At 36.7% G+C, this 23,728-nt stretch overlaps 1 protein-coding gene across 1 annotated transcript in view; it reads right to left on the bottom strand.

Moving 5' to 3' along the window:
- PRKX (protein kinase cAMP-dependent X-linked catalytic subunit) overlaps positions 1 to 23,728 on the bottom strand; it is a 52,853-nt gene that overhangs the window by 25,713 nt on the left and 3,412 nt on the right. Inside the window, exon 2 of the mRNA XM_015848788.3 lies at positions 406 to 574. Coding sequence (XP_015704274.1) covers positions 406 to 574 — 169 coding nt within the window. The remainder of the gene's footprint in view (positions 1 to 405; positions 575 to 23,728) is intronic.

Genomic DNA, 23,728 nt, shown 5'->3' with positions numbered 1-23,728 from the left:
CTTCAACAATATACTGACAGTAAATATATATATACAAATTGTTGTTTTCACACCATTCTAACATGAAGAATTATAATTCTGAATTTGATAAGATTGACCTTTCTTCAATTATATTTTTTTCCTCCCTTAAGAAAATCTACTGAAATTTGAAAAAAAGAAACAACTACAGAGACAGCATAAAAATAAAGCTTCTAATAAATTATTGCTTAAACATTTAAAACCGTGATCTTCAAGTTTATGTTCATGATTCTTCCATGGTATTTTAGTTTGAAGTCTTACTTTAGATTACTTAGAAATTAAACATTTAGTGTTTGTTAAACATATAAGAGCTTGCAAGAAGATACTGGAACACTTAATTTAAAATGCATTAGCTCAACTGCAAAGTGAGAAAATCAATATACTTACAGTCTGATCAAAAATGGGTGATTGACCTCTTTCAAAACTGACTTTTCATTGTGCACGTGCTGCTCTTGCTTCAGTCGAATGACATCTGGAATGCTCATTACTTTCAATGCGAAGTAATGTTTTCCCATCTTTTCCTTCACCAGGTGAACACGCCCAAACGTACCAGTGCCTGAAAAATTGAAGAAAAAAAAAACCACCATATCAATTTTTGAAGGGAAAAAGAAAAAAGAAAAAAATTAGCCTAGACAGTTTGCTGGGTTTAAAAACACAGGATCTCTCTTTCTTTCTTTGTATTGTTTTTTTTGTTTTTTTTTTTTCCTTCTCATCAATATTACACTGTATTACCTGTTCCCACATATCATTTTCTGGGGAGAGAGTAAGGGAAAGATTTGTCAAATTTCACTGATAATGTTTTAATAAAGATAACAGTATCGGCATATTGCCACTCCTTGGATAAATACTAGAAGCATTTCTTGCCAATAAGAGAACTGGTCCTGAGAAAAACAAAAGAAGATCTATAAAAAGAAACCTGATATGCAATAAAGAAAATTCAAATGCAACCAAAAGAAACAAAACATGCAAAACTGTTCTCATGTACAGAGGGAAGGCAGGGAAACATTCTCTTAAATGTCAGAGATCAATTTTAATTCAGATTGGAAGGGGAAGGTAACATCAATTACATATATATACGGTATGCTGCATAAAGGGAAAAAATCACCACTGAGAAAGAATTGTAACAGACTTAACATTTACTCAACAAAAATAACAATTTAACTTTCCACAGCTTATTTATTAAAGCCAGAGAACTAAATTGGAGTTTAAAATGTAGGAACTCAAAACACAGAAGAATATACAAAACAGATAACAAAACAAACAATACAAAATATTCATCTACCAAGGCTTCAGTGACTGAAAACAACTGTTGGCAAGTAGTCAGGGAAGGAGATTATTCCCTTAAATATGTACAGAGCAGTGAAACGATTCAGTACATGATGGGAAAAAAGGCTTAAAAGTTGCTCACTTATAAATACCAATAAGATCTTGTTGTAGTGCTGCACTGCTATATTACCTGTTAGCAGATTTCAGACACCTCTCTTAAAAAAAAAAATAAATAAATAAGTAATAAGTAATAATAGTAATAAGTAATAATAGTTCATGCATTCCCTTCTCAATTCCTTCTAAAAAATATAAAAGGCAAATAAAAGCTAGTCAAAAACATGCTGCTTTCAATAGTGTACTATGCATTTCTCATCAGGCAACACAGCAATTATTAAAGTTCCTTTTAAATGCTTTGCACTCAAGATAATTATACAGAACTGAACTTATTATTTCAGAGAAAGCAGAGTTAAAAATATTCTGTTTAGCCACAGTTCTATTTGTGAGCAGCACAGTGTTGCACATCTCAAGATGAACTCCCATTTCAGCTCTCTGGGTGGCTGGTTGCTCATTGTTTTATTTTCATTAAACAGTGCCATGGAAGTTCCACTAGAACAGTGCATCTGAATCCTTTTCTCTGACAGAAGTACTTCCCACATAACGAGAGACATTTGGCATTCAAGCTAATTGTCCCGATTTATAAAGGGCCACTCCCTTCTTTAGAAGTCCCTTCCAAGGTTGTCAGAATTGTGTACTTCTGCTCACAATTACTGCCTCACACACACTGTAGCAAGGCAGCCCAGTGACCTGTTGCAGAGTTATGAGCTGGTATGTCACCTGACTGCAGAGTGGGTTGATGATCAGCCTATCGTACAAGGAAACTTCCTATGGTGTGTAGTGGGGGAAGAGGATGAATATGTATGTGGAAAGGGTAAGAATGGGAGAAAAAAAAAACATTGTGCATTACAGAGACCAGAGGAAAAAAAAAGGGGGGGGGAGGGAGGGGGGGGAAAGAAATTAAAAAAAAAGAGAGAGCTTTTGCCCATAGCAAATTCAGGAAACTTTTGGTTTGTTTCCTCTCCACCCCCAGTATTTGTTTTCATCATGTGTGCTTCCTTTAAGCCTCTATTATTATTATTATTATTTATTTGTTTGTTTATTTATTTATTTATTTTCAGTTACTTGTATTTTTAGGAGCACAGCATTTACTAAAACCAGAACAAAATACTTGTGTCACAAACCAGGAACTAACAACTTCAGCAATTCAGTTTCACAAAGCACGCAATCCCACTACCAATACAGCTCTCAAGATAAAATTTCTCACTACACAAACCCACCAAGGATTACAGTCATCCAAAAGATTATAATCAAAGCTTCTTTAGAAAAACAAAAACAGAAAGCAAACACCCCAAACAGAAAGAACTAACTAACACATATTCCCACCTGTCCTCAATTACAGCTCTTTAACCACAGAAATTGTAAACAGGTCTCAGACAATGCTTGCTGTTATATCAAAGTAAGACACCAGGTTACCCTGGAAAATTTATCATGCAATTAAATCCCTTAGCAATGCAGTCACACTGCATGACTGTAACTGTAAACAATCTCATTTTCATGTGGATGAGCTTACACAGGAAACAAAACAAAACAAAAAAAAAACACCATAAAAAAAAAATAACAGAACATCCAGCCATCTGTCCAGACTTAAATAGTTATTATTTACATTTTTAATAGATGTGTACCTGAAAATAAACAGCTTTGGTTATTTCAGAATTAGGAGCTGAAATGCAATTTCAAGTACCTTGAAAAAGATTGTCAAGAATAACTACAGTTATATTACACATCAGAACTAAAAACTGTCTTAAAAATTAAAGACTCCAAATGCCGTCTCACGAAAGCAACAGTAGCTACTGCATGAAAAATCGCAGTTGTCATACATGTTTTGGTACCTGTTTCAATAGACATCTTGCACAAACATATTCAGGTGGAAAGCCAGAGGTTTTTAATGCCCTCCTGTTTCATGACTTCTTGTATGTCCAATAAATGTTTATTTTAGAATGTTTTATTTTCACTCCGCTATTGGTCATATATCTGATATCAACACTACATTCAACTACTTTTACAACAGGATCTGCAAGAGACTTCTTTAACATTGGAAAAAATGGCCTCTCTAAAAGCCTTCCTGCCAGGAGCTGCAAAGCCTAGCATGCAATAACAGACGAGTGGCAAAACCTCATCCAAAGAGCCTGGGGGTAAACCAGAAGGCCACACAAGTGAGCAAGAGCCTACAACTACCCAAACCAGTCTCATTCTTAGACTGGCTGCACACAGACTTCCTACAAGCAGCTTTAGCCTGACTCCAAGTGACTTTAGAAATAAGGATGGCAATCCAGAACCCCTCTAACTCAACAGACCAATAAGTCCTCCAACATCTGTTTTTAGATATCTTGAGATGAACCTCCTCCCATTCAGATCTTTTGAGATGTTACACCTATATCAGTTGTCAGCGACAGTATCCAGACACAACCAGCATCCTTCCAGAGCTTTTACCAAACAATATACATACTCAAAACCCAAACGAAAAACAAAAACAACAGTGATGTTCTGCAATTTAAACTGAGGACTGCTTACACACTAAGCTTTTCATTCAAACTCCTCTTCTTAGAAAGAGAAAAAAAAAAATGGTAAACAGAACTACATATTTATTTGTTTTTTTTTTCAAGCAAAAAACCCCACTGTGTGTCATTAATAAGAATCATAGAGCAGGAAAATTTGCAGAAACCCAAAGATGAGAGCAGTATAAATGTACAGTAATTTCATTTCTGCTTTTACACACTACCACTAGCACATTCATGGCAAAAAGCCTAACAAACTGAAACAGTGAAGCAGCTACGGGTAAAATGGAGGCTCAGCAGCCGTAAAACCAAGAGAAAGTTCTATGAAGCAGAAAAAGGCATGGTTACTTGTCTTGTGTCAAAGGACCACTGGCCTCTTGCCCTCCAGGAAGGAGACAACTAAGGTCATGGAACAACTTCTGTTAATGCTTGTGCAATTTTTTTTTTTTGTCCTGATCTCCTCAAAGCTCATGTATTTAAACAGACTAAATTTCACCCTCTGTGATAGGTAAGAAAATACACCTTGGAATTACATTTTAATATTCAATCCTTGAACACCTTACATATAGCCAGTGAGGTTGTGGATGCCCCGTCCTTGGAGGTGTTCAAGGCCAAGTTGGACGGGGCCCTGGGCAACCTGATCTAGTAAAGGTGTATGTTTGGTGGCCCTGCCAGGCAGGGGGGTTGGAACTACATGATCCTTGAGGTCCCTTCCAACCCGGGTCATTCTGTGATTCTGTGATAGCTACAAAAGGAAATAGAGCGTTTACATATTTGGACAATATTCTACTGACTTTTACTTAATGTTCAGTTCAAAACAAGAGGACTTCAAAAATTGTACCATTCTAGATGAGACCCCATCTCCCCTTGAAGGTTCATAGCAAACAGAGTAACAAAACCAGTAACAAAAGCAGCGTAGGGTGCTCATGTTATCTGTACTATGCAACACAGCTCCAAAATTTTCAGGTCGAATGGAATAAACAGAACAAGCATACAAAATGCAAACCACTAACACAATATAATCTGTTTACAACAAGAACAATAAATTTTTTGCGTCCTCTTTGCAAATTTGATGTGGTAGCAGAACTCGAAGGAATGTCAGCAATCTTCTCAATTAAGCAACCTTCTCTTGTTAAACACACAAAAAGGGAGGAAGGCAAATACTGCTGGGGACCAGCTTGACCTGGGTATCAAACACAAAATGAGCATTCTCAGTCACGTAAATCAAGCTGGATTCCCTAACATTGCCCAAAAGAACATCCAGGATTTTGCTCTCTTTGAAATGTGGTAGAAAACAATAGTAAAGGTAGGAATTTTTCTGATTCAATCAGGTACTTCTGATGCTTGGAAAACCAACCCTGAAACTTTAGATCAACTGATATAATAGAGTGACTAGTCATGCACTGACTATTTTGCTATTGATGTGTATGACTGATTTAATGCTCAGTTTGCCTCTTTGTTTGCCCCATTAATTAGGCCCAACTGTTCCAACTTCCCACTTTTTCAATCCCCAGGTTCTTTCTTAAAAATAAGTTTGCCCTGCTCAGATAGATACCATCTGTTTAACAAAGAATAAATTAGGTCAAGTGAGCTCCACAGCCCTGAGGGCTGTTTTCTGAGTCCCAAAGGGGCTAGTCCTGATTTCCACAGATGCCTACAGAACCCATCAGATGCATTTGTTGTTTACAGTTATTACAGTTACGATAAACGCTTCATACCATGCCATGTATTAGTCTTTGTTGGCAGCTACAAACAAGGCAGACAATTCTACTGAATTTCAGAGATAAAGTAGGCAAACTGTATCAGATTACAATCTTAATACCCAGTGTCGAATCTGTCTGCTCCTTAATCGGTCTTATCTTCTGATAGAACTTTAACAGCCTAGCATTACATGTCTTAGAAGGCAGAGAGGGCTTTCGTTATTCCTGACAAAGAAGGGGAAGAAGGGATGCAGCAAAGAAGAGGAGCCTGCCCAAGCTAACCCAAAGATAATATTTTAGAGAAATATTTTGGAGAACAAAGGGAAAATCATACAACACAAGCAGCTGTGGGACTTTTACAGCAGATAAGCAAAGTAAAACAAGTTTCCTCAACACACAGACCAGTACCAAGTCAAAATGGTTTGCAGACTCAACATGCCCAGAGTCTTCATGTTGTACCATAAAACAACTATGCGCTGCTCTTCATAACCAGCACCTCTATACCTACACCCTCCTAGAGAGTTCGGATCTACACCTAAAAAACACAACAGAGAAATAAAGAAATGTAGAGGTTTTGTATGGTGCCTATTGTTCTATGTCACATTATTAAAAAAAAAAGAAAAAAGAAAAAAAAGTGACTGTTAAACAATACATTTTGCAAAGCTTTTGTATATCCTTCAGTTATCAAGGGTGTAAGAGCTTGATAGCATATAAAATAAAACCGAACTGCCTCATACAGCATTTTGTCAGAGTTTTATGACTTTGTTCATTCATTCACTGTACTGTTTCTCAGTTTCCACTAGGAACTACTTGGATGATGAGCATGTTTTCTACGCAGCAACAATCTAAGACAGCAGACAGAAAAAAACAACTGCCCTCTAGATTCCGAATGAAATTATCACTTTTTGCAGGATACAGTACTACTTGCCCGAGAGATACCTCTGGAAGTGGTGTTCCAGTGCGATCTTTTCTTTTTTCTACTCTGGATTTTGGATTCATCTCTTTGTCAAGCCACTTTCAACTCAAAGTTCAATATCAGTTCTTTATGTCAAGTAGAATATAAACCAATGCATGTTCTTAACACAGCCTTGCTCTTGACTCAAAAGATTCACAGCTCCTGCTGGTCCTGCCAGAAAAAATAAGAGTCCACTTCTTTCCTACTTCCAAATACCAAAAGTCCTGAATACGTGTCACTTCTTTCTATGTACAAAGAGAGTCTAGAACAACACAATACTAAAACTGTACATAACATTACAGAACTTGGCTTAGCCTATTTTCAATTTCCTACGAATGTGATATGCCAGAGAAGAATATTAAGCAATTATGTCTGTAACTCCTGGTGATGAATCATCCACTTAATTATGTTTGAACTAAGAATCACCAGGAATCACCACGCAAACTAAAACATACCAGACAAGCTTCCTGTTTTTCCAAACAGTTCTGAGCCAGATTCTTGATTTTAAGAACAATTCAACAGAACAACCACAGCCAAAGTTAATTTCTATTTCCAGATAATTCTTATTTGTTTATTTATTTATTTATTGGTACACAATCTGGTGGGTATCTATGAAAATACTATAAATATCTGGGTGATTTTAAACTAAATTATCAGAATCTTTGGATATTTCTTCTTTCTCTTCATTGTGAATAAGCCCCAGCTATTTCACAACAGAATTAAAGAATATTTTTAGTTGGAAGGAACCCACAAAGACCATGAAGTCCAATTCCTGGCTACACTCAGAACCACTCCAAATTCAAACCCTATGACTGAGAGCACTGTCCAGACATACCTTTGAACTCTGGAAGCTTGAGGCAGTGCCCCCTGCCCTGTGCAGCCTGTTCTATGCCCTCTGCCCTTTCCCTGACCCCCAGCTGCCCCTCCCCTGACAGCTCCATGCCGTTCCCTAGGGCCCTGTCGCTGTCACACAAACCAGAGCTCAGTGCTGCCCCTCTGCTCCCTGTGAGGAGCTGCAGCCGCCATCAGGCCTCCCCTCACCTCCCCTGCTCTGCGCTGAGCACACCGAGAGACCTCAGCCGCTCCTTGCATGTCTTGCCCTCTACACCTTTCACCATCTTTGCAGCCCTCCTCCGGATGCCCTCTCTGATTTCATGATATTAGTAAACTGCTTCAAACTACATTTGTATTATAACTCAAAATGATTAATCCTAATTTTTCTCTGGATATTAAATTTTGCATCTGTTCTTGTACCTCCTCCCCCCTGAACTGGGATTAGTACTAAATTAAAAAAATAAATAAATAAAAATAACTCTGTGTCCCAGAAGTAGTTCAAGCCAAAAGGAACTGAATCCTATTTTACTGTGAAGAAAGAATACTTCAAATGTACCTCTGACAAGACAAGGGGGAATGGTCTTACAGACAGGAGAGGTTAGATATGAGGAGGAAGTTTTCCACACAGAGGGTGGTGACGCACTGGAGCAGGTTGCCCAAGGAGGTTGTGGATGCCCCATCCCTGAAGGCATTCAAGGCCAGGCTGGATGTGGCTCTGGGCAGCCTGGTCTGGTAGTTGGTGACCCTACACGTAGCAGGGGGGTTGAAGCCAGATCATCATTGTGGTCCTTTTCAAACCAGGCCATTCTATGATTCTATGATAAAGAATGAATTACTGTATAATTAATACTCAGTTTTTCACTTATTCTGATGAATTAGAATTGCTTTCCAGTGATTTTTTTCCCTCCCAGTGAAGGCAAAAGCAGAGATGTTGAGTAGAGCTTGCATGAGAACACACAAAAATCACACACACACACAAAAGCTTTGTTGTAGATTCTCACACACAAATCTTTATCTAAAATGGCATTGAAGTTTTCTCATCATTATCTTCTTCACATTCTCTTTCAGCTGTAAGCACATACATGATTGATCAGTTGCTTTACTAACATTCTTCGTGGAGATATTTAGCTGTTTTTACATGAAAATGAACATGAAATGTTTTATTCTTTACTAGGTCAAGGACTTTTTCAAGCACTTCTAACTAATGGGAGCTGTCATTGTCTTGAACATTTAAAATAGCACCTATATAGAAGATACAGCATAGTTCAGCCACTTAATACATTGTTCCAGTAGCTTTTGTTCTGTCAATTGCAGTAGTTGAACCTATTAGCTTCTACATGTTTATGGTAAATTACTTCATGTACAGAAATAACAGTACCCACAATAAACTGAAAACCATTAAATAAAGCTGACCAACCTAAAGAAATCAGCTATGCCCCAAAATATGTTTTCACCTCATAAAAACCAACATTTTGGTGATGAAAGAGGAAAAAAAAAAGGTTTAGGAATACAGTAAGCCAAGAAGGACTTGAAGAGTCACTTCATTCTACAGAAAGTGAAGTTGCAAGGCATCTGATAAACATCAGAGTTACATGACTTACACCCTATGTCCAAATTTTTACAGTAGAATCATCTAAATTATGAAAAGCCAAATACTGGTACTAAACACCTCTTAGCCACTTTCCTTTTCAGCCTCTAAATATGTGCCCTTACAACCTTTTTAGGATTTCCAGGATTTTTTATTTTTTATTTATTTATTTATTTATTTTTTTCTTACGTAATCAGTGTATTTATGTCTATCCCACAATCGATCTTGTAGGTAACTTTCTCTCCTTTTTTCGCTTTGCTTTTCTCCCCAGAAGAACTACTTGATGCAAGTCATTCCCACATCAATTCAAAGAAGGTATCAGGGTTAATATCCTTGACTGTGTCCTTCTAAAAATCAAATGGAAAAAATCTTTCAGAAGTACAGAGGTTTATTATTGCTAAATGAATGTAATGAAAGCCACATTCTTTGTACTTGACCAACACAGGACGGAAGCCTCTGAGGAACTGTTACCTCTTACAATAGACACTTCAATTACATTTCACTTCAATCTTCATGCAAAGTAGTTCTAAAGGAGAAGAAAATCATTTCACATAGTACACAAAATCTGTATTTTAAAAGACTTTAAAAAATACCCACTATTTACTGTGGTATTTCTAGAACACTTTTAAAGTATAACATTGAGGAATAAATTTAGTAGATGGATTTGTCTATTTTATTTAAAATTCATTAAACATTTGGAAATAACTAAATAGTGAAATACACGGTTGAAGATACAATAGGATATGCTATGTTGTGTGGTACTACAGAATTAAGCATAGAAGATCTTTGTGCAGAAACACACTTGCAAGTGTATTTGTTTAAACAGAAGCAAAACTGAGAACCCGAGACTTAAGTAAAAAGGCCAGGTTGAAGTCAAGTCACATTAATATTCAGAAAGAAAACCGTAACTAAACAGCACCAAAAATAAAGTTCACTGTCAGCCAGTACCCACATTTGGCACTTAAAAATATAATTAACAATCAACCTTTTCTTTTATTATTATTTTTTATTATTATTTTTTAATTTCACTGACTCAGAGATAATTCACCATGCCAAAAAATACTAAAGACAAAGCCTACACAGTGACAAGTTGTTCAAGGCTGGAGTTCTTCCTTCTTTCAAAAATACGGGTTTACCACAATGGAACACAGAGCTCCATATTATCTCTGTGAGGCTGGACACCACAGAGTATGATGAGTGTGTCCTCAAAGGCTGTCACACCTCTTGCCCTGCTGCTATGCGTGGTGAGAACTTATTAAAAGACTTTCCACAAAGCAAAGGAACAGTAGTAGTAGTAAAGTTGCAGGCTAATCCTGCAGAAGAAGCAACTGACCATTTGCACCATAAACATAAACTGATAAGACTTTCTTCATCTTATAAACATATGATCAACATTCTCCTCACACCTAGAGCTGGGATTACCTCATCTCATTACAGAACAAGCTTGCCTTTGACAAACTAGGTAAACCTCCTTCCCAAAGGGCAAAAAAAGGCACTTCTGTACTGAGTTGAGCAGTTACACGTATCCAGTCTATGAACCCAAAGTACCTATTTTTCTCTGCCGACCCAGAAATGGTTCTACATATGTGGGTTTGACAATCACATTGTGGACATTACATTAGCAGCCCACTAAATTCTTCATATCTGTCACCAAAACTATGCCAAATGATGCCTACACAATCACACAAAGAAGGACTGCAATGAGAAATTCAAAAGAAATAAGCAATGAGCACTTGTAGCCCTAAAAGGCCAACCTTACCTTGGGCTGCCTCAAAAAAAAGCATAACTAACAAATTGAGGGAGGTGATTGTATCCCTCCTGCTCTGCTCTGATGAAATCCCACCTCTGTTCAGCTCTAGAACCCACAGCACACAACACACGGAGCTTTGGAAGTGGGTCTATAGCAGGGCCACAAAGATGACCAGAGGGCTGATCTAGTAGGTGTCCCTGCCTGTGAGGATTAAACTAAATGACTTTAAGTTCACTTCCAACCCAAACCATTCTCTGATTCTACAATCTCCAGCCATGTCAAAAGGAAAACAAACACCACGATTTCATGAATGTGCTATTAAAAAGAAAAAAAGTCAATTCATTCATCTATCTTTTTTTTTTTTCTTTTTTTGTTAAATAACATTGCAGGACAGGGGGAAGTGGTTTTAAGTTAAAAGAGGGAAGATTTAGGTTGGATGTTAGGGGGAATTTCTTCACTAGGAGAGTGGTTAGGCCCTGGAACAGGCTGCTCAGGGAGGTTATGGATGCCCCGTCCTTGGAGGTGTTCAAGACCAGGTTGGATGGGGCCCTGGGCAACCTGATCTAGTAAATGTGTATGTTTGGTGGCCCTGCCAGGCAGGGGGGTTGGAACTACATGATCCTTGAGGTCCCTTCCAACCTGGGTCATTCTGTGATTCTGTGATTGTTGTTAATAAGTAGACATTAAACGCAAGAAAGAAAGAGTTTTTACAATTAATAACAGCAAAGTCATGCCTCAGAATTGTGCGTAATTTGTAAACCTTTATTTACAGATAGTCTACAATTTTATATCAGTTATTGAAGCTTAGGTAGCATGGAAGTCTCCAAAGGTACCACTTCAGCTTTTATGCAGAGAAAAATAGAAAAGGATTTCTGATGCAACTAAGCACTTTTCAAAAAACTTTAGCTCGATCTTTATTCTGAATAGGATATACTGAAGATATTCATACTATCACATTTTCATATTATCATACTCACAAAGGACTCAGTGTTGTAACTGCAGCGAACAAATGCCCTTCTGAAGATGACCAAAATGATCTATTATCCATAAGCTATCATCAGTACATTGGGTGAGTGGGACTCCATATTTCATTTTCCGTAAATTAAGTTTTACACAATAAATCAAGTAGCGAGTCAATAAGTCCTAAAAGACTATTTCAGTATTCTGTCTGGAATACTCACTGATTTATTTTGAGGTAAGGGTTAATAAGATAACCAACAATTTGCAAGTGGAACAAAGTATTCCTCAAAGGGAAGGCTTTGTTTATATTCCTAAGACAGTATCAACTGATACTCCTGAGAGACTACAGAAAGATGCATTAGGCGTCTAGAGTTTACTTCACATGGTCATTACCTTTCCACATTCACTCATACTATACCATACAGAAAATAATGTAACATTGTCCAAAACAAGGAGATGAAATCACTGTTGTTTGGCACTAGAATGAACATAATATTCTCCATATAAAGAGCTATTATGCAAGAAAGAGGAAATAAATCTAGAATATCCAAAAGAAGTTCTATCTGATACAGAACTGGAACAAATGCACTAATACAAATATTAAGTTTCAAAATCCCAACCTCAGAAATCCATTCTCAAAGCATTTAAAATTTTCAGAAGAAAATATCTGTGAAGGCTCTAGAAACTATTATTATTGATAAAAATGAAGTGTAAATATTCTTAGTATTAATGCAAAACACTACTAAAGACACACTAATGTTAATTTAACAGTCTTCTTTACTGTAAATACTTCAATACAGTGAAAAGGACTGCTCACTTAAATCTACCATTTTACTTGGGATTGTATGGACCACTACGTAATTTCCTACTTAATGCAAAGACATAAACCTAACCTCATTTAAAGTTTCTGCTTTCTGACATCAGCTCAGCCACACAAAGCAGAGAGATTTTTTCTTCCTTGTTTTTACCATATAGTTTCTAAATAGGAAAAAAAGCCACTGTGCCAGCTTTCCACAGTTAGAAGCTAATTGCCTATATCAGCCTTATCATGTATTTCTTTCCCTCTGATTTCAGTTTTTGTTATTGTTTGGGTTATTTGTTTTTTGTTTTTGTCTCTCTCCAATGCAAATTTGCTTTAATGATAGACATCTGAGTATCTATCAAGTAACCCCACAAATCAACAACCTACTACTGGCTCTTGTTTGTTGCTGGTAAAAATGCACATGTAATGGTAGTGACACCATTTTGGAGACAACATTTTTTCTGGGCTGAAAAAGAGTGTTTTGTAGCTGACAATTTTCTCTAACAAGCAACTCTATTGTATTCCTTCCACCTGTTGTAGTTTCTGCAGAAATAAACAGGAGGCATTACTTTTAGAGTGATCTATGCATATAATGACCAACCTACCCCATATACAACAGCATGTGCAGTGTGAGAATGTTCCCATTTACCTCTATTACAGCTGTTACAGAACACTACTAAATCCCACTAACAGCACAGTACTTGCTTCTTTAAATTGCATATAATTTCTCATAATGTAGATCAAGTGTAATTTCTAATTACAGTTTTGTTCAAATTTGTCTATGTTTTCCATGTTACAAACAACTAGGCTTTTCTTAAATATCATCTCTCTGTTCAAGGACTGGTTCCATTAAAAAAAATAAAAAAATAAAAGAGAATAAGTCACCTTCAAATCCATATTTAGACTTTGAACAACAACAGAAACAAATGGGAATTAGAAAATCCCTCTCAAGTGGAATCCCACAAAAGCATGTACCTTGACACAAACCCTTCTTTAAAAGTGACCAATGGACATAAAACCTGAAGCACTTCTGAGTTCTGCCAAACAAATTCAGTATTTCACTGCACTGAGAAGAAAAGACCATTTAATTCCTTTCACATGCAGTGAGTTTAAGCTGATGAAATTTCATCCTGGCATCTTTCAGTGACATGTAATGACCCACCTCAAGCTGCAGAAACTCATCTTGGTGATGGACAGGATTCAGCCACTAACCTGCTGGCAACTCTGTACAAAGCAATATAGTGGCATACATAAACACAAGGGAAAAGAAATAATAAATTGAGGTGATAAAAACTGCAGTTTATGATAACTGCTTGGACAAATACATTGATTTAATACACATGGACAACTCACTATCCTAAGTGAACTGGCTGATCTTAAACCATGCCCCAAATGGAAAACAAACCAAAACAGAAGTCCCATCTCCATTATCTGTAACAGACAAAAGCATCAGAAAAGCAGAAAAGACTGAAGTTGCAGTGCTGAGACCTAAACATAAGCAGTTCACGATTAGTGGTACCTTTCTCAAAAAGCTCCACTCCAGACAAAATCTAACACTTAAAGTACAGCATGGAAACCAATTATCAACATTTGAGATGTTCCAGTCAGTCTCTGCCCCAGGCCACAGAGTTATTTCCAGGAACTTAACTCATAATGTTCTGCCTGATCAGAAAGGATATCAACCATATTATCTGATAGTAGTAATATGAACACTATTATTAGATAAATCATATTAATAGAAACACAGTTTCCAGTTCTATCAGTTACATTTATCATCTAGCCACCACAGAGAGCCCCTTTTTCCTTGCTCTCACTTTCCAGTCACCAAAACAGTCACATTCATTAACAGTCCAATACTTGAAATAAAGCTTTTGTATTGACATAAGAAATTTTTCCTCAAGATTTTCAGTTATTTCTCACTGCTTTCCTATGAACATTTTCTTCATACATGAAGCTTTTTAATGTACACTCATTAATCCAAGCACAGGTTAATTTATTTTGTTGTTCACTGCCATGTCTGCTTCTCAGTTCTCACCCTCATTCTCTTGTCCTATAAAAACTAATAAGTTACTTGAACATAGATTGACAAATCTAAAAGGAGCATCACAGTCTGCAGTAGAAAGAGCAAGCAGTAAATTCAGCACTGTTTTGATAGGACAGACTAAATTGCAGCTAATCAAATTCATGAGTTGTAGTTCTCAAGGCAATAATACTTGACATACCCTTGCAGACTACTTCTCAAGAACTGTAGCACTGGTGTTTACTAAGACATTCATTTGCAATTACAGTTGACAATAGCACATTTCTCAATAGAAATGTATTTTCAGTTCTTCATTTTAAAGAATAAGCATTTTAATATAGTACATAATTCAGGAACTACACTTAAAAGAAAGAGTGCACAAGCACCAGTTCTTCACAGGTCACTCTGGAATCAATGTCTTCTATTTCTTTCCATGGAAACTACAACAGATCTAAAGAACACGGTAGCACTATTTGATAGAGCAGTTTCTCCACTACATAACACTCTTCTTCAGGACTGTCACCACCATTTCACAATGCTGTGGAGCATTAACAGTCTCAGAAGACAGGACAGAGACTGAAGAAATTATTATTTCATAGTAAGAGTTCCTCCTGCACCACTGATGGAAAACTGGCATTGTACAATCCGAAATGAAGTACTCATGAAGCATGAGAAGAAAGCTGCACAAATTACTAATATCATCATGATATAAAAATTAAATGTTATCAGTTGTTTGTGTATCTGTGGTAATCCTACTAAGTAGCACCAATGCTTAAAGAGTCCCTATTTTCTCTATACTGTTATTTTTAGTCAGCTCCTTACTATTTAAAATTAGATAAGTCCTGCATGATAAATTATTCAGAAGTTTTCACAGGAAAGGATCTGACTTGCTCATGCAACTAAGCAACTGTGCTACAGAAGGATCTCAAATGAAAACAAACTAAAAAGAAAACAAAACTTTTTCTGTTGTTTCTTCAATACCTCTGCTCTTCTGACATCCCCCTCAAATGTTCCAGTACCTCTATGGTTTTTTTTCCCTTTTCCATTACTGAAAACACTGTTTAATTTATTTCAAGCACTGTATTTTGTAGGAACAAGGGAGGCCAGGTAACAGTAATGTTTGTTCTCAAATAACACTGCTCGGAGTTTCTCTATCAAAAATGAAATACAATTATGCAAGAAAATGCAATTAGCCTGGGATTATCTGGATTTCTGTTACATTCAACTGCAAGCGAAGACATTTATCCCTCCCACAAATACTTTAAATGCTGAAACATGTGAAGATTAAAGAGAAGCTTTTCAATGTATTTTATAAACTGGCAATACTTGTAGGTAGGAGTGACCAACTTCAGGATACCAATGAATTCACCAATACAACATTCTCAAACAAAGTTATAGCTTTATCTTAGCATTCACCACTGCTTCTGTCTGCCAGCCCTTCTCCAACAATCCATTCTCTTCAGTAGTTCTCTTTTCACTAAGCAGCCTCTATTAAAATATAAATAACAACCAGGCAAAAAAAAAAAAAAAAAAAGCCAACAAATTTTGAAATAGTTATTTAAAATTATATAGAGGAATGAATCATTGTCTCCACACATATTATTTCAAAGCACTTCATTTGCAAGTAAACATTTAAGATCAAGACTCAAAGAGAAAATTATTTATATAGCAGGCTTTATCACCAAGGAATGTGTCCTATGGAAATCATAAAAGCAAGGTGAAACAGGCATACTCTAAGATTAAGGACTGTGCAACCAGTTCCTGCTTTAAAGCTGGATGTGTTTAGTTGAAGACATCAGAAAAAAACAAGGTTGTTGAGGAACTGGCTAATTAGAAACACAGCCAGTCAGCTTCCAAGTTTCCCACTGCACAATATCGTTTCTCTACTTAATAATACCATATAAATCAGTCTCCTCCCAAAAAGTAAAGCATTCACTAATAAGTCACATCACCTGCATATAATTCATACATACTTCATACTAAAAGAATATTTAAAATAACAACAACAACAAAAATTGCTAAGTTTCTCAATTTAACATTGATATCAGTCAAGTTGAGCATTTATGGAATTATAACCCAGCCACTCGCATATCTCATGTTCAACTCCTGCTTGCAAAATTATGTCACGCTACACTACTTTGGGGTGCAGGGGAAGACACCATTTCAAAATAGCTTTCAGATTTCAGACGCTGCAATGCTGCTACTCCACAAAATGCACAAGATACTCTCAAATTGTCCTATCACATATTTCCAGAGAGCTGTTTTCCCAGGAGTATCTCAAATCAAGCAACAATGCTGCACACTGCCTAAATCACAATTGACTGTTGCAGAAGCACTGAAAATTGTAGGCCTACCTACCAAGTAAGCAGCACTGAAAGCAGTCATCGCCATCTCCAACAAAATAATCTTCTAGCTTAAATTAAGTGTTACGGACAACAAGAGTCAAAACAATTCTAGGAACTCTTTAGATTTCAACATTTAGAATGAAGATACAGTTTAATAATATCATAGAGTAGCTTACATTGGAAGGGATCTTTAAGATCATGGAGCTCCAACCTCCTGTCATGGACAGGGTTGCCCGGTTTGAGTGCTTAAAACATAAAAGGGAAAATTTTCATTGGCTGTAATGTGTCAAGAATGGATATGCCCCAGTTTCTTTCTACTCTTCCACTGATGAAAGACAGAATGTTCACAACACACATTCAAAAACTTAAATATATTTTCTCCCCCGGAAGAAATGTATTTTCATTTCATTTAAAATATTTTGCATTAACCTTGGAGTTGTTCCTTTTTATGTTGTCTTTTTTTTTTTTTTTCCCCCTCAGCTTCTTTACAATTCCAATTACTTTGCTTTGCCTCTAATGCTCTGTCTTGTGGGACATGCTGCCTCTCACAAAGCTTCTTCCCAGCTACATTTCTAAACAAGGAAGTAACAAAACCTAACAGGAAACGAGGAAAAAATTCAAGAAAGAGATCCAAGGAATCACTGCTACTCATGGTGAAATTGTTAGAAGAGGTGCACGGAGTTTTCAAAAGCAACTATAAGAAATTAGCTGCAATTCTAGGAAACTTATGGAATATTTTCAAAGTGATTATATTCCATTATTTCAAAAGAGATTCAGGAATGAGAAAATTTTATAGTTGCTAATGCTAATTTATTGTAAGTGGCTTAAAATATGTTGGTAAGACTAAATAAATTAAAAAAAAAAATTTAAAAAATAAAAAAAAAGGAAGAAAGAACAATGTTGTTGATTCAGTGTAGCTTCTGTATCTACCACTTCTGAGTATGACAACAATATACAGCAGAAGTCTTCAGAAGCCTTCGAAATTCGCAAAAAATCATGAAGAGTTTAGTGGCAACAGAACACAAATTCAGGATGCTGAAATGCGAATTCAGCATTCAGAATTCAGAATTCTTGACACGTTTTCATGAAAGAGATGACAAGAACCCCAGTTTAGAATCCCAGCTGACCAGCAGCTGTCCTCATTGTTTGTTAAGTTCCCCAGGGACACAGAAGGAGTTACACATTAATCGTTCTGAAAACAATCTAAAATTTTAAAATGCATACTCCGAAGTTATTTCTGGCAAGCTCTGCAGAATTAGAACTGTACAGGCTATCATCTGTTGCACACAAGGAGCTACAAGGAGACATTACCAAGCTGGAGGGAAGGGGTTGAGGCTACCAGTCTGTCTTCAATTTGGGGGGAGATGGTAGAGTCTGCTATTACAGTACTGACAAGTTTTACATAAATACAGACAGCATCCAGCCTCTTAATTTGTAAACTTGCCACCCATATAACTATTACAGTTCATCCTAATTAGTAGATCAGCAAGGTAAAAATCTTACACCCAGTTTAGCCTGTTTTTGAAGAGTCTGTCTCCCTAAAATATCCTGAAGCGTTCAATTTACTGACTGGAGTACTACATGAGAGACATGAAATGAAATACAAACCAGATATTCTGCTTTAATCCAGGGAGCTCCCTGAACCTTTTCTAGTAATGGCTGTGTCATTACCTTAAACATTTCAGATTGCTCAGTCCCCAGTACAATCAGAACAACATTTAAGCAAATGTCAAGAACTCTGTATAAGAAGGCATGTCATAATGAGCAACCACTCCAAAACTCAATTACTGCAATAGTGGGAACCCAAAATGGGCACTTCTGATGATTCTGTAACAAAGCTTTGCCTCCTTTGAAAGTATCATAGAAAACCAAAGGAAAAAACTTAGCAGTACCACATTTTCCTCTTTCATTTTCCAAGTAAAAATATAATGCTTTAATAGCTTTAGTGTTTTGTCTTTTTTTGATGCACAAATAGGACAACGTGAGGTGTACGCATGAAAAGCAAATACAAGTATAAATCACAATCTGTAACTTCTGAAGTGATACAGCTTTTCTGCCTAGGGTTGCCATTCCAAAGTAGTCAATGAATACATAGATTATACCTCCTGAAATCTTGCAAGTTGCACAGTAGAGTTGAATAGAAGTTAATGTGATCTTTATGAAAAATCAGATCAGAATCCATCCTTGAATCAAGTTAAAGATACATTAAGCACAGCAGCAGATACTGTGTTAATGCTCTGTATAAATAAGGAATTACAAAATGTTAAAAGGTAACCACCTAGGAAGTCCTATGTAACTACACTCTGATAAAAACCAAGTAAAAGACTTTCTCATATTCTCATCCTTTCTACCTCAAACTACAGGATTAAAGAGCTTTTTTTATAATTCTATATAAATTTAACTACGTATGCACATATATTTTTAAGTTTCATAAGCCAATAAAGCTACAGGTGATCTTCACACTGAATATCCAGAAAAGACACAAAATACAAAGGTTTTATATATAAATTTTTACTTCTAGACCCTACAAACTATTGGGGTTAGGGCTACAACACACACTGCAAACCAAATAAAACCATACAACCTCTCTTATTTTATTTTTATGTTAAACGAACAGTTAACACTAAGCAGAGTCTAACGATTAGAAAACCATATTCAAATTAGTTCAGAGATGTAGTTGAACTTCCCTGCTCCCCAAAAGACCTATAAAGTTGGGGGTCTGGAGCAGAAATGCAAAGTCATGGACTGAACCAGTGATTGAGCACCTGGTGAGAAGGCAGGGCCAACCCAATGAGCACTTGCTCATGTGCATGCAATGCCCCTGAGTGACTGATGGGGATGGTGACAAGATCTGCTCTAAGACCTCAATGAAGGGCTGGCAGTGGAGTCAAGGGTATCTTGCTAGAGATTCCTCTTTACATGAGGCCTTCTGAAGGTAAGCAGTTTCTTTCCTTTGTTTCTGTGCCCACAGATGTTGCATTTGAGCAGATCCTCACATACCTAGGATCCTGCCACTCTGCTGTCATTGCTGTGCTTTCCAATGCAGTACAGGGTCATAAAGAGGAATGTAAAGAGTAGTTCCAATGATCACAGGAGCAGTCAACCCCAGGGCCAAGTGTAACATTTTGTTTTCATTATAACAAACATAAATACATTTTATCTCACAGTTGAGTCACCTAGAGACAAACAGTTAAAGCCTAGCTTAGGGATGCCTATAAAAGAGAACTCTAATAGTATATTGTATGTACAATTTAGGTATGTTATGATGAGCATATTCAGAATAAAACGAGTATGTAAGGACTTATGGCTTCAGCAGTATTCCCCCAACTTCAGCCATCTCTCTGCCTTTCAGTGAAAGAGCTTAGGTATTTACATGGATATAGTTAACCAGCTTAAATTGAACTGTAAACACAAATTATTCAGAGTTCACTAAGACTGGGGCCCTTAAACTGCATAAAAACAAGAAGGGAGCTTAAGTTAATCCCCATGAGACTGCCCTTTTAGCATTTTCAGAGTGTTCCTCAGAGTAGAACAAGACGTTTCATTCCTGTTTAAATAAGCTTTCCAAAATGATAAAACAGTATTAGGCTAAGAAATTTTATCTTTTGAGATTACCAGTGGGTGTCAGGCAAAACTGCTCACAGAAATCCTGTTTCTATTTTACACCCTGCTCCTTTCAGGCTTTAGGAGGCTGGCACCATTCACTGCTTCAGAAGTAACATCTTCTCAAGCACTGTCCCCTGAAATCTCTTAAGAAGCAAGTCTTGAATTTGCCAACTTAGACTTACCATCACAACTGAAATTAATTCAAATCCCTTCGAGTATATTATAGCTACCCAAAGTAAAACAAGTAACATAAAACAATGGGCAAAGATTTGAACATTTCTTTTACAAAACTTAACAAAGCAAGACTACAGAAATCCAAACAAAGAGAGCGGTGGGATGACCCAAGTGTTCTGAAAATATTTTTCTGTCCTGTAACATTTCACTCGCATTCCAATATACTGCTTTATTAATTACTTTTACAATTTACCTGCCTTACAGGTATTTCCTCAGCAGTCATACATTTAAAGTCCCTATATGAAAAAAAGCTCGAAAAGAAATGTGCCATTCCCTATCACCAGAATATCCCAGATGCATGCAAAACATAGCATGCAGCAAAATCTTACTTACCAACTCACCGAAGTTGCTGGAACAGCACCAAAACTTTGCAGAATGGAAGGATATATATTACACTTTACCAAGGCAATGTATTTTAAACTACTCCTTAAGCTAATGCTAAAGATGTTTTACATTAGAAAGTATCAACAGTAAAGGAGTTGTACTGTTTAACCTAAACTAATTTAGTTAAGTACAGCTTATGCCCAGACAAGTCCTTGCAAGGTAAACAAGAAGTTCTCATCTCCCACTTCAGGAAAACTCATTCCGTGAATTTGTTTGTGTGTCTACACTCTTCACAACAAACAGAAGGAGCACATAAACTCCAACACCCTTTTATTCCTTTTGATATTTACCTCTTGAATATTCAAATGGTTACTATTGCTGTCCACTACCAAAAGCTCAGACAGGCAAACTCTGGAATCTAAACACAGAAAGCTGAATCAAGCAGTAAGGATCCTAACAAATTATGTATTTCAAAACTAAGTATGTAAATAAATAATTATCTATTTCTGTTCACATTTTCTATCTGTTCAAGCTTGGGTTGGTATGCGATACTTTAGATGGTAGAATTTTTCAATGATATCTTCACTTGGGACATTAGGTTTTGTTTAAGCAGAGACTTTCTGTGGAGAAGGTGTGGTGTTAGTTGCTCATGATTTTGTGGGAGAGGAGTTTTGCATGCTTCTTATTTCTGAAATATCAGAACTAGTTTGATTCCAGATGATTTGCATCACAGAAGGCACTTCTGTGTCTCTCTGAGCTACTCAGAGGACTTATTTATCTTCAAGAAATACATTTGAGAGTCAAAGCCTATTCTAAAATGTACAAAGTTCTCAGCATCAGAGAAAGAATCTCTAATTTCTTTCTGCAGTTAACTATATACGAAAATGTAGCTGTAGACTTAATAGGTGATAGGCAAATACTAAGTAAGCCATTTACCTCCACACTGACTTTAAAACTGAACGACAGAAAAGCAGAAATGTGAACTTTCAGATTTCACGTGCTCAGACTTGTTTCATATACTTTTCCTTTTTCTGACCTTCCTTTTTGAAAGACAGAAGACAGCACTTGTTTCAAATTACATTTTCCAGACTAAAATAAAAACAATAACCTCATGCAGAAGGACCCGTTGCCGCTGATTCCACAATAAGTACCGCAGTGCTCAAACAAGCAAGAGAAGAAAGCTGAGTCACACCTGGTCATTCTCGCCCTAGATCAGCTAAAACGGTACTAAAGGTTTATTTTTGGACAAGTATGATGTTGTGGAAGGGAAAAATGAAGCAAGACATTCCACAGAAGAGTGAAAATAAAATCCAACTAATTTAGCTAGATGACTAAAGTCTCAAGGATGTACAAATGCAATGGTGAATTCAGGTCACCATTACAGTCACAACATTCAGACCATGTTTTCCTTCAAAACTTGTGGTATTTAAGGATGCTGCCAAGTAAAATAAGTGATTATTGTTTATCATCGCAATATCAAGTAAAGGTGACAGAACAGGAAAAAAATGCTCTCACACCTCCCTGAACACTATTCAAAACAGCTGCTCTTAGCAGCAAAACCAAAACCAAGGCTTAGCAAGGCTTAGTAAGAAACAGAAGAGATATAAGAAAAACCTTATCCTTGTGTGGAAGATTTCATTTAGACTACACAGTAGGAAAATAGTCCTGTAACATCCTATACACGAGCAGGTTCCTTCCTTCTCTCAGCATTAGACTGCAGTTCTGTACCTACTGTCCCTACGGTATAAAGTCATTTAAAATAGATTTGGCTAACATATTTTGTCTGTGAAGACACTGAAATTAAGTATTTAAAAATATGTTGCGTCTCACTTTTCCCATGTACTTTTTAAAATTTTCCCATGCTCAGAAAAATTGCAATACTGGTTTGCCCAATTTTTTATTCTGCATTTGCTTCATTTAAAGCACATCATGGGAACAGTCGTTTAAAAGAATCTTTTAAAATGGAGATGTTAGTATTAAAATGTTTCAATCAATTTAATAGATTTACAAAACCTGATTTGCATTTAAAATGCATGCCTTGGAATTCACTGCACTTCAAAATTGGGCAGGAAACTTATCTTGCAGGGGAGAGGGCAAGAATAAGTTTGTCACCCTCCTCCATCCAAAGCTGCCTGCTACTCCTGCACTAACCTAAATTTAATTTGGGAACGTAAGATTTCTTCTCTTGCTTTCACTTACTTGAAAGTAAAGAAATAGCTTGTAAGCCTCTATCACTTGTACTTATTCCTCTAGTTTATCTATGTTATTTATCCACTAAGGCATAACTAAAAATATAGTATCACCACAGTACGTGTAAGGTGTCCAGCTGCAGACACCAACACCAGGAACAAGAAGGGTGCCCTTGTTAAAAGCCCAGCCCAGCAGGATGATTCACTCACTGTTCACAGTCTCTTTTTCACAGCCCAGACCTACAAATGTTTTGAAACTGATAACTTAGGCATGGCTGGGCCATGAACTTTTAGCTGTTAAGTTTCAGTGAACATAGCTATGACATCTACATTTTTGCTTCTGTGCAGCATAGTACTACCACAGCCTTGGCACAGATGAGTATTTATCATTTAAGCTCAACTGATTCACAAATATTTCATTCTAGTCTGAGAGGCAGTTTCTGAACATACTAAGCAAACACACGTGGCTTAACCTTCACTGTAAAGAAAATCAATTAAAAAACAAAAGTGGAAAAAAGGCACCTT

Source organism: Coturnix japonica, chromosome 1 (assembly GCF_054131305.1).
Source record: "Coturnix japonica strain WE chromosome 1, WE-NBRP24, whole genome shotgun sequence".
Classification (NCBI taxonomy): Eukaryota; Metazoa; Chordata; class Aves; order Galliformes; family Phasianidae; genus Coturnix; species Coturnix japonica.
This window is presented reverse-complemented; position numbering and strand designations above follow the sequence as displayed.